Raw genomic sequence first — 11875 nt, forward strand, 5'->3', positions numbered from 1 at the left:
AAACCCAAATTCTATACTAAAAAGCATCCGTAATAACATACTTTAATTTTATTTAAAAATATATATTTTGTCCTGACTTGTGTTCATTTATATATATATATATATAAATATATATATTTAAATGATTCCATAATAGCTCAAAATGAAGTCTTACTCTTGTGGGGGGTATGGGAGGGGTGTATGTGGGATGTGCGGGAGGCTATGGGGGTATGTGTGGATGTGGGTGGGTATGGGGTTTCTGGAGGGCTGTGGAATGTGTGGAGGGGGAGGTTGCCTGGGTGTGTGTGCATGCAGCAGTAAGAGGGGTTCCCCCCAGAGACATATGGTGGTTTCTGTATGTGTATGACGGGTGTCGGGGGGGTGTGGGTGGGTGTGACGTTTGTGGGTTGTGTGATTACGTGTGGGGGAAAGTGTGATTGTGGGGTTTTTGGTATGGTGGGCTGTGCATGGGAGCTCCCCCTTCCCTATGGACCCCCCTGGTGCATCCCCCTGAGCTGGTCAGTACCCATCCCTATCCCACAACAGCCCAAAGCAAGCATTGGGGCCCAGGCTCTGCATCAGTGGTGTGGGTGAGAAACTGCTGTTCAGCGTGGAGTAAAAGTGGCCGCTCCTCCCTCCCACTGACTGTGCTTCCTGGTGTAGGAGCCTATGCAGGGCTGCCCTGCATCTGCACTGCAGTGCTGCTACTACTGCACCGGGCAGTCCAGAGGCAGCGTTGACATGGCATAGAAGCAGAGCAGCCCTGCTCAGGCTCTGGGCAGCTGTACCAAGAAGCGACTGGAGGAGGAGAGGCTGCTTTTACCCCACACTGAGTAGCAGTTTCTCTTCCACAGTGCTGCTGCTGAGCCTGGGTGGGCAAGCCCAGAGCAGGTGCAGGTCACGTGGGGTCGGGGCTGTGCGCATGCTGGTCCCTGCTGCTACTGAGGGGCTAGGGCCAGCCCAGGCTGTCTAGAAAGGCAGTCCAGCCACAGAGCCATCCCAGCCCCACTGCATGCCCAGGGGGTGGCAGGATGGGCAGCACCTCAGCCAGATGGGACCTAGGGACCCACTGTGGGCTGGAGAAAGCCCTTCTGCGGGCTGGATCTGGCGCATGGTCTGTATTTTGCCCACCCCTGTTTTAGCCTCTTGCTTTCAGTTCTGGCTACAGCCCCAGCCCACCCAGGACCAGAACTGCTGCCATTGCTTCTGGCTAGCCACAGGCATGGGGGGGCAGGCAGGCAGGGAGGGCAAGGGGTGAAGGGGTAGTGGGCTGGCCACAGCAAAGGCAGGGAAGTATTTAAGACAGCCCTCTAATAATTGGATTATATATGTGGAAAATAATAAAATTACAATAAATTGATAATTTTCCACATATAGTATCTATTATTGTGGGGGAGGGTTCTTGAATTTGAGTAAGTACAGTGTTACTCTCTGTCAAAAAAGTATTTTCATTCTCATACTTCTACTTGTTAAGAACAGGTTTTGGATTAATTTCTTACCTGCTCATCTTTCTCATCAGAAATATTGTCTGGGGCTTAGAGCATAGTTGTGGAGATGATTCTTGTTGATATTTCTGGCTTTATCATAGTTCCAACATGTAGCTGTCATATGGCCTCATAGCTGAAGTTTGCTAATAGTTATTGATGAGTGTGACTCCTGCTAGTATACATGTATTAATCAGGGATTATACCTCTATGCTCCTGACCATCAGGAGCAGCACCAGCTGTTGTAGATGCAGTTGTACTAGCCAGATTATGCTTTTATGTGTTATATTTTAATTTTCTGGAGAGGCAGGGAGGGTTAGCAGAAATATATAAGCACTGCCTTGCTGGAATTTTTATGTCCACAGAGCTAGAAATACTTTGTTGGTAGAACATAATGAGGTTGTGTTAACAAAGAGCTCCTAGTATCAGGCATATCCTTTGAGACTTTTGAGGTGACTACCTAAAAAAAAAAAGACAAAAAAGGCATTTAGCCTCATCTAATGACATTGTACTCGTCACAGAAGCTAAATGTTTGTAATTAAATGAAGAACAAAAAGGAAAAGAATGCCATTTTAATGACAGGCTTTTTTGAAGTAGCTTCTTTTGGGATTGGGAGCATAAATATGAAGCCACTGATGCATAATAAATAAAATTATAGTATGAATTTGCTTTTCCAAACCTTCCATCATTTTTAGTTATCCTAGAAGCAGTACATTTGTGAGACTGGGTTCAGCCATAATGTTTAGGCTAGTTGCATTTGATAAGAGTACATATTCTGAGCCCCAGAGTACCTTTTTACAGTCTCTTTTTATGCAGTTTTAAAATAGACTCCAGCAATTATGCCTAAATCTCAACAGCAATATAACAAAAATGCAGCAAGTCCCTTTCAGAAAAATCATAACCTGAGTCATCTTTTTGTGTTTCCCCAGTTCGGCCCATTACCTAATCCTGTACAAGCTGGGAGAAAGTAAGTTCTGCAGCATGCCCTAAAGGTCTATGACCGCCTGAGTTTATTAACAACTCATCTCCCCCTGCAACTTTTCTCTATGACAAATATGTCCTCAGGCATATAGCTTAGGTTCATCTACTGACTATAAATATGGTAGGATCTCACATGAAAGTCCCGATAATAAAGCACTGTATTAATGTTCTTCTAAGTGGAAATTTATTTAAGATTACCAGATTCCACATGTGTTAGACATGAATGACTGTTGAACAACCTGCATCTTAAAGAAAACTGTAATCCCCTTTTTTCTTAATGGAACTGACCTGCTCTGATGTTTCTGATAGCAGCTGGATACCCAACTACATTTGCAAACCTAGTTTAAATAGGAGATACAAGTATTCATTTAAGTGGATCAGTAAGAACCTTGGCTTATCTTCCAGTTGTTTCTCTTGACCAATTGGTGTCATCCCCTTTTATCTGGGTTCAGTTGTACAGCTACCTATTATAGATGAGAAACTCTGCTAAAAAGGCAGGTGTCAAGATTAGTGTGGGGACAGAAAAGCGGGCATATCAGATTGTCAACACATTACGTTTCAAAAGATGTTTTTTGAGTTAAATCTCTGTGTGAAGAGATGATTATAAGAAGAAAAAGCTATGATAAGCCAGGTAGATTTGTAGATATCTTGTCTGTCTGTTTGTGTAAGTCCTCTGACCAATTCACTAGCCGGAAGATTGCTAATGAGGATAATTTATTTGGCCTTCATTCCACAGAACTATTCTAATTTCTTATGAAAGTATAGGAATAGAATGCTTAGGACAACAATGGCTTTGAAAAAAACTTTAGTCAAGATCTTGTGTAGCAATCTGTATGTGCTACCCTGTGTTTATGCCTGTGTAGAATAATATTACGGAGAACAACGCATCTTTCTTCCAAAGATGTAGTGCAGGGTATGTTTTGTCCATCCAATTTGTAGTTACAATGACATTAGGGCTAAGTACAGACTGTCAAAAGCCCGAGGCTGAATCAATTCAGACTTTGCAGGTTAGTCTAAGCTTCAAAAATTAAACTGAGGAACAACTGCACAGACATTTACATTCTGATTCAGGAAATGCAGCCACATGCCTGCAGTAGGTAGTTCAGAAGTCAGGTTGCTAGAGCAAAGCTCTCTGGCATTTCCTCTTTCTGCTGCCCCTAAGGTCTCTGGGATTTGCAGTCCAGAATCACAGCAGCCAGTCTCTGCGGGGTTGCTCATCACTTCCTCTTCCTGCTTCCAGGTGCCTCTGGGATTTGTAGTCCACAGTCACAACCAGCAGTCAGTCACTTTCCATAAGTTTAGCAGCAGGGCAGCTCTGTACTTGTGGAAAGTGGGGCTTAACCAGGGGAAGGAGGGTTTAACCCTCTTCCCTTGCCCCAGACACCAGCCAGGGTTTGTGTGGGGGGATGGGCAGTTCCTGCCCCCTTCTCCACAACCCTTCTCTGTTGGAGCAGGCAGCATAGCCCAGCCAAGGGCTGGAAAGGATGCTGGGGGCTGTGATTTAACCTGAACAAGGAAGGGGCCTGGGACAGAAGTTTCATAAACTGGTTTGACCCAAATCAGTTAAGTCTGATACTACATTCAACCAGGTTTATTGTAAACCAGCTTTTAGTCATTCTGAAACTGGTTTATGTGCACTGAACTTCAGTACTGTCATAGGTTTAAACCAGTTTGTGTTACTTCTGTCCCTAGTCTAGGAGCTCCATTATGTTAGGCACTCTACCAACAAGTAGTAAAAAGATGATTGCTGAACCAACTTTACAACTAAGGTTATGGCAAGGTGAAACAAATGGATGTTTGGATGAAGGGAAAGGATATTTTGCCCACTTAATTTTTTGCATCGTATAGTAAACAGAAGTCTCTGTTCGCCAAGAGAGTAATTGTAGAAAGCTGATGGAGTTTTGTAGTCACTTTAGATTGTAGAAGACAGGATCGACAGGAACTTTAGATTGTGTATGTTCATGTTCTGAATGTCTCAAACAAGGTAAAGGAGCACTGTGCACTTAGTGACTCTAGAGTCACATTTTCACATTTATTTATGGCTTTTGTAACTCCCTTCTGATTTACTCTGCTAGAGCATAGTGTTAACCTATTTGGAAGGGGTGAGGTCAGATAAACACAGATATACTGACATTTTTGTCCCTAGGAAGTATAAAATGAGATTATTTTGGCTTGTAAAACAGTGCCATTTACTTGAAAATTGGCATGTTGACTCCATCTATCTGGAGGACAAGTCCCTGTTCCAGTTGGATTCCTTGTTAGCTCTAAAACAACTTGGTGTGTTTAGAGGTATCACTAAAGAGCGAGAGTTGAATATTGCATTTAGGATCCCAACTCGGAAAAATATGGGGAGATATGTTTTAAGATTGACTTCTCTGCTACACATCTCTTGCAGCATATGTAACTGAAGGCATTGATTCCACAACCTTTCATCTAGCTTACTTTCAAACCCACATTTACCTTTCTTACTTTAAGAGTTAAATTCTAACTTACAGCAGCTTGTTTTATTGCTTAAGCATTGCAGCATTTATCAGACATGATAAATATCAAGCTACCTGTCATGTAAACATTTGGGAAGCTGACTTTAATGCTTGAACATATGTTAACAATTTTCAGAAGTCTGGTTTTCTATGTCAGCATTAATTTAAAAGTTTGACAGGTTGGAAATCTTAAGTTAATGTATTTTGTTTTGTTTCAGGATGAAAGTAAAAAAACTGCCTATGATTCTAGCTCTCCATCTGAAAAGATTTAAATATATGGATCAACTACATCGGTATACAAAACTCTCTTATAGGGTAGTGTTTCCATTAGAGCTTCGACTATTTAACACCTCAGGAGATGCCACCAATCCTGATAGAATGTATGACCTGGTTGCTGTGGTTGTTCACTGTGGAAGGTAAGTCATGTTTGTGACACCAGTATTCTTGCATGAAACTTTCAACCTTGTTAACAAATCTAGTATCACTAAATGTTAAGGGTCTGTGAAATTTCTAAAAGTATGTGGGTGAGTATGAGAGTGGCCAAGCATTGGAACAGGCTACCTAGAGAAGTTTTGGAATTGCCATCCCTGGAAATTGTCAAGAGCAGATTTGGACACGCACTTGGCTGGGATGATCTGGTCTTGAGTAGAGGGCCGAATTAGATGACTTTATGAGGTCCTTTCTAAACCTACTTCCATATGATTGTATGTAGCACAAAAAAGAGTGGCAGAACGTAAACAGTTCCTTAGTATCTCTTTTTGACTCTGAGAATAACCAAATTTCCCTTGAAACGTTTTACTAAGTTGTTTTTAAATAGACTGGTTTGTCACCCCCCACTTTGTGTCTAACCTAGGAGTGTCATTTTTAATGTGAATTGATGAATATTTATTAAGTTTATTCAATCCTTAAAATAAAGAGAGAGGTATTTGTTTTATTTTTGAAGCAGAGAGGCCCCAAGAAAAACACAATGATTTTATGGACCTGACATAGTAAGACCTCGTGGTTGCAGGCTGGGGTGCCATTATTCAGCCAAGGCAATACTAGACCCATTTTAATAGTCAACTCAAGCACTTAATGGCACCTGTTAGGTTCCATCTGCTTCTTAGGTTGTGCTGTTTTTCTGATAGAAAAAAAATACTATTGTCCTGGTTGGACAATCAGCGGAGTCCTCTAAATGTCCTCTGCCCCAGAGCTTTCCTGTCATGGGTTATTGTGATTTACAGATGACTTCTAGAAGACAAATGGGAGAGCACTGTGAACTAATTTAGGTGGCTTCTCTTTTTTACATAGGCAACTTGTTGCTATGAAAAGTTCTCATATTTTGTGTGGGGAAAAATACTCAAATTGAATTCAGCTGTTTTCAGAGTAGTACATTTTCTTGAGAACACATACACAAACTTTTATGCTTAAGGTTGTGTCTTATTATGAGTCTGACTGTGTTGGGGCTTTTCAGGTTGAGGATTCTGAAATGAGACCTCACTCATCTGGGATGGTTCAAAGCCACTGCTAATGCAGATAATGTTTTGGAGAGCATTCTCTTTAGACAGATCAGCAAATCACTGGTGGAACTTCTGTTCTAAATCTCACCATCTTTATGGATTTAGAAAAAATATTCACAATTATATTCTCGAGGATTAATTTTTGTGGGTGGGTGAGAGTTGAGAGGGATATAAACCAGCTTTCAGTTATGAAGTATCCTTTTTCAGGTCTCTGAGAAAAAGAAGACACAGCATGAGCTATATAACAGATAGAACAAAGGTCTGTACACAACACAATGTAAATAAAAACAGGATATAAGAAATAGTAGCAGATAGTTAACAGACAGGAGAAATGCAGTAGAAAGGATAACATGATAACCAGAAGAGCAAAAGCATTCAAGAAGGTCATTATCACCTTTGAAATGCAAACAGATTAGTGGGGATCTGGTAGATTATAATGTAGTCAATATGGCTGCTTGCAGATGTTAATAAAATACAATAAAATGGCGCTTTAAACTCATTATGCTCCCTTACCCAGCCCAGCACATGCCCAAAACAGGCAATGCATTAGTTAGACCCAGCTCCACAGTATAGTATAAATTGGGTGCTTTAGTGGGCCTTTTTTGGTGTTTTTATCTAATAGCTGATAAAAGCACCAAAAAGCCCAAATGAAGTGCCTGATCTATACAGACTCTGCGGAGCCAGGTCAAACTAATGTGCTGCTGCTTCCAATGAAGTGAGGGATTTTTGTGTGTTTAATGTCTGTAAGTAGCCTTTCTGTGGTAAATCCCAGGTTTTTAGTGTCCAGTGAACTAGTGTCCTTTTGTTCCCAGATGTGTCTTCTGTAAATTGCCTTGAACATAAAGGCAGTGACTACCATATTGTTGGAAATTAAATTTCTAAGTACCAGCCTCAGACCAGAATCAGATTTGTTTTTGGAGAGTTGATTTTGAAAGAAAATTATTCTGCCACTTTCAAAATAAGAAGTATTTTCTTTATTTCTTGTCCCTAGTTATATTTCTGATGATGTTAACCTGGAAACACTCACATTTATATTTATATGTGTACCATTCATATCTCACTTGAAGTCATAGTCCTTTGTTTAGTACAATATTTGGTGTAGTGATGTCCAAGAGCTTGTTTCCATGTAAATGATCTTAGTAACAACAAAGAGGGGGGCAGGAATAAGTAAATAGAATTGAGGAATATAATTGCTACATTTTTTTTGTGAAAAAGCAGAAATTTAATGAAAGAACTATTAATATTATGCATATATTTTTTCCCTTCACAGTGGTCCTAACAGGGGACATTATATTGCAATAGTGAAGAGTCATGATTTTTGGCTTCTCTTTGATGATGACATTGTAGAGGTAAATATTGAGTAATTCTTGTGTCTCTCTCTTTCTGTATGTGTGATTGCTTAAGAATTAAAAATAATATTAATATTAATAATAATTTGCATTGGTAATGCAAATACAATTCTAAATGCTAGCACATTCAGGGAATTGAACTTTAGATCAAGAAGAGAAGGGAAATGTGGCAGTAGATAAAATATTTTTTATCACAGAGGAGGTAATGCTGTTTCTTCATGATGCATATATTTCTAGATTACCTTCCATAAGAATCATGATTTTCTTGGTAAAAAGAAAGCAAAAAACTCAGAAAGTTACAGGCAGTCATAGACTAGATACAGGTAAGTGTGATCCAAAGACTCATAAACATAGATTACTGTACCTGTCTCTGTGGCAGACTGCCTTCTCCCCAGCATTTCTCAATCTCTAAGGTAGATGAGATGTATGCAGAAAAGAACCTGAGGGTTTTTTTAATCTGAATCGAACATGATGCCTTTTTGTGCTCCTGTCACCTGTAAACTTTAGTTTTTCTAGAGAGAGGGAGAAGACCCGCCAAAATTAAATCACCTCTCTGAGGTTGTGGCTACTCCATATGCAAAGTGAATGCATCTGCAGTGTCTGTTTAATTCAACTTTTAAAGAGGGGAAAATAGGATAGCTAATCCTTCTATCATTTCTTTTTCTTCCAACATCATCAATACCAGGTCAAGGAGTAGTAATATGACCTTACTTGTCCAAGGCTTTTTCTAAGGAGGAATTCACTTTGTCTTCCCTAATTCTAATCTTGAGTTACCAATGGTTCTTTAAAGGATTCAGACTTCTCCTTTCCCAAGCCCATGTGAAAACAGCTTGTGAAACCTTTGGGCCTGTGCTTACTGTCGCATTACTCAAGGCCTTGCAAATAAGCTATGGAAAAAGCTAAACTCAGCCTGTGTTCTCCCAAGTGATGCACTGACAAGCTGCCTATCTTAGAAAGACATTTAAACAGCAGGTTATGAAAAGGCAAGGCCTTCCAGTGGTAACTAAAAAGAAAACTGAAGCAAACTTCAGATGCATCCAGGACTTGGAAAGCAGGAGTATGTCATCAGCAGAGTCTACCATTGTCTTCTGATCTAAATACTGAACACTTGTATCAAGCTCTTTCTTCTACAGTATCAGGATGTTCCAGACAGATAAAATGTTACGTTTTCATTTGTTTTTATGTCTCTTATTTAATGTCTCTTTGGGATGTGGTTTTCTTAGCTTTGCCTTCTGTTTACTAACAATCTCAAAGGAAGCTCCTGTGGCCATAGGACATGAAAGACTGAAATGTATATAAAAAGGTTTATTGTCACTCATGTTTAGCATTATCTTAAGCCGGTGCAACTATAGGCAAAGCTGACACACTGTGGATTCCTATCTAATCAAATATCTTGTCACTGACAGTTGCCAAGACCAGTAGCTTCAGCGAAAGGGATGGGGAATGCCACAGGAGGCAAATGTGTTATAATCTGCCCCTTAAGAAGGTTATATCCTAAACAATAGTTGTTGAAGGTTGGTTTAATTCCTCAAAGGTGGGATTTTTTCCCCTTTATAATAATCTTGTTAAGATTTAACTAACATTCCAGATACTGCTCACACAAGCACTTTGAATCCTGCTAAGTTCTTGACCTGGAGGACATCTGGCCTCATATGCTTCAGTCTGATTAGATGTTGTACAGAAGACGTATTTCCTTTTGTTGTTGTTTATTTTCCTACTTTTCAGTTTTATATTGGATATTCCTTTATTCTTGTGTTATAAGGCATAGACAATAGAAGTTCTTGATCCAGCTTCAACATACTGTTCTTTGTCCCATTTTACTTGTCTTCTTCTATAGTAAACAAGTCCAGTCTTTTCAGTCTTTCTCCTTTATGGCAGGTTTCCTATGTTCCTAATCATTCTCATCTCATTTCCAAAACTCTTCCTGATTCTACAATATTCTTGTTAAGATTGAGTAAACTAGTACTACACATAGTATTCAGATGATAAGTAAACAAGATTATATAATACCATGTAATAACTTCTAGTGTTTTATATTCTTGTCATCTTGCTTCATCGTTTTCATTTCACCGCAATTGCATATTGAACAGAGCAGAGAGAGGTAGCTATCGGTATTGATCTGAAATCGTGCAAAAGGAAAGATAGATTTGAACCTTACAGTCTTAAGTAAATCAGAGATGCATGACCTTTCTTAAGCAACAGTTTACTTCATCAGATAAAGGGACTTCAGGATGCAGAGTTTCTAAAATAGAAAATAGTGATTAGATTACAAAGGGTAAGGAAGAAGAATCAAAAAGGAGGGGACATTGCTGGGACAGGCAAGATGGGTAGGAGAGAGAAAAACAAGCAGTTAACCCATTAAACGACATAGGGGTTATACAAAATAATCCAGAAACTCCAGAACTGGCCAAGTGGATTATTTCTTGTTCCATAATTTCCTGTTGAAGTTGGTTTTTAAATTTTTACTATCTAAGAGCAACTACTTTGAGATCAGTGATGGAAGGTCCAGGGTGGTTAAAGTGTTCTGCCACAGGCTTGCATGTCTTTCTGGAGTCAATGTCAAATTGGTATTCATGCTGAACAGAAGTCTTTCTTGAGCTCAGTCCACAGTTATGCCTAAATCCTTTTTCTGAGTTCATATAGTTCACAGAGCACTTATAAGGCCTGTAAGAAGTACACTTTCTCGCTTAAAAGCACTGTACAGGGGTTGGTCTTCCCCTTCAGTTTCTACAACCACTCAGGATACTGATGTCTTCCTCAGGATGTTCAAATCACTTCAGGGAACTTGGATGCACAAGATGATTCCCAGTTATATAGGAGGGCAGGAATGTAGATGAGTGGTCTCTGTACCCTCTCAAAATACTCAGTGAATTTTGAGACACCACCATATAGTTTGTTGTTCGCTTTGCCCCTGAAAAAGGGTGATGATGTGGACATGTTTTGTGGCCCTTCTTAAACATTGGGGGTCTTCTCACTAGTACTAGAACAAAAGTGTTTTTAGGAGTTTCTTCTGCAGTTTACGGTGCCAAAGCAGTAGCAAGAAGTTTGATATTAGATCTGAAGTAGCATAACGCTTTTAAAGCCTATGGATGTGTCAAAATAGAAATAGTCCAGTTAGTCATTATTGCATCAGAGACCAAGAGTAGACTTCAAACTACCTATCTGTGGGAAAGGATATTTATTTTCACATTTCTGTTCTGTAAAATGTATCTGTAATTTGTTCTAAATTCAGAGCGCTCTTGCCCTGTTGCTTTTACTCTGCTTATGTTTTATCCTATGTTTGCAAAGAATCATAAAGACAGTAATACCTGGCAGTTGTTTACCAATAAAAGCTGTTTCACACCCTGCCCAGGAGGCTCTTCCAAGACTCACTGTAATCTTTAGGCTCTTCATACAATACTTAGGAGTCCGATGCTGTTAACTAATGAACAGGTCATGTTCGACTTTCTCCTCACTCCTTGTTCTGCTGGGAACCTGGTTCACTTCCATGCACTCTGGTTATTGCTGATAAAATTCACATGATAAATTCATGTTCTGTTTGAGGTATCTAAAGAAAAGAAAATCTTGGGCTAAGTGCAGCCATTCACGAGGGCTTAAAGAGGAGGTTAGATTGCATTAAAAATAGCCACCCAGTCTTAGTTCACCCAGACTGAGACCTTACACTTAGACCCAGTCTCAGTGATCAGAAGTCAGTCTAAACCTGCAACAGAAGCTAAACCCGTACAGAAGCTCTGTACATGTAGACCAATCTAAAAATGGCAGAACCCAGTCTAGGCTAGATCTGGATGGATGTATACACAGACTTAATCTATGTAGGTTACTGGTGCATTGAACTTCAGTACAGTTGTATGTGCACCCCAGGGACTAGGAAAGCCCAGCCGCCCGCCCCAGTCTCAAGGTTGCATGTTTCCTACCTGCCCCCCCATGGCACTGGCCTATTTTTAGAGCCCCCCTTAAACTCTCACCACTTTCCCCTCGCAGACCAGCTAGCCTCCCACATCCCCTGCATATTGCACCTCCCTCCCTGGTCATCCTGGCAGATCTCACCTGTCCTCCCAGCTCCTCCAGACTCTGCCTGCCCCACCCCCACCCCCCTGTGGATC

The 11875-nt window shown here is 40.3% G+C and overlaps 1 protein-coding gene across 1 annotated transcript in view; it reads left to right on the forward strand.

Annotated features, from left to right (window-relative positions):
- Positions 1 to 7787, forward strand: part of USP12 (ubiquitin specific peptidase 12) — a 27124-nt gene extending 19337 nt beyond the window's left edge. Inside the window, exons 5-6 of the mRNA XM_019530147.1 lie at positions 5143 to 5340; positions 7694 to 7787. Of these exons, the coding sequence (XP_019385692.1) occupies positions 5143 to 5340; positions 7694 to 7787 (292 nt within the window). The remainder of the gene's footprint in view (positions 1 to 5142; positions 5341 to 7693) is intronic.
- The last annotated feature ends 4088 nt before the right edge of the window (positions 7788 to 11875 follow it).

Source organism: Crocodylus porosus, unplaced genomic scaffold, assembly GCF_001723895.1.
Source record: "Crocodylus porosus isolate Cpor-Errol unplaced genomic scaffold, CroPor_comp1, whole genome shotgun sequence".
Classification (NCBI taxonomy): domain Eukaryota; kingdom Metazoa; phylum Chordata; order Crocodylia; family Crocodylidae; genus Crocodylus; species Crocodylus porosus.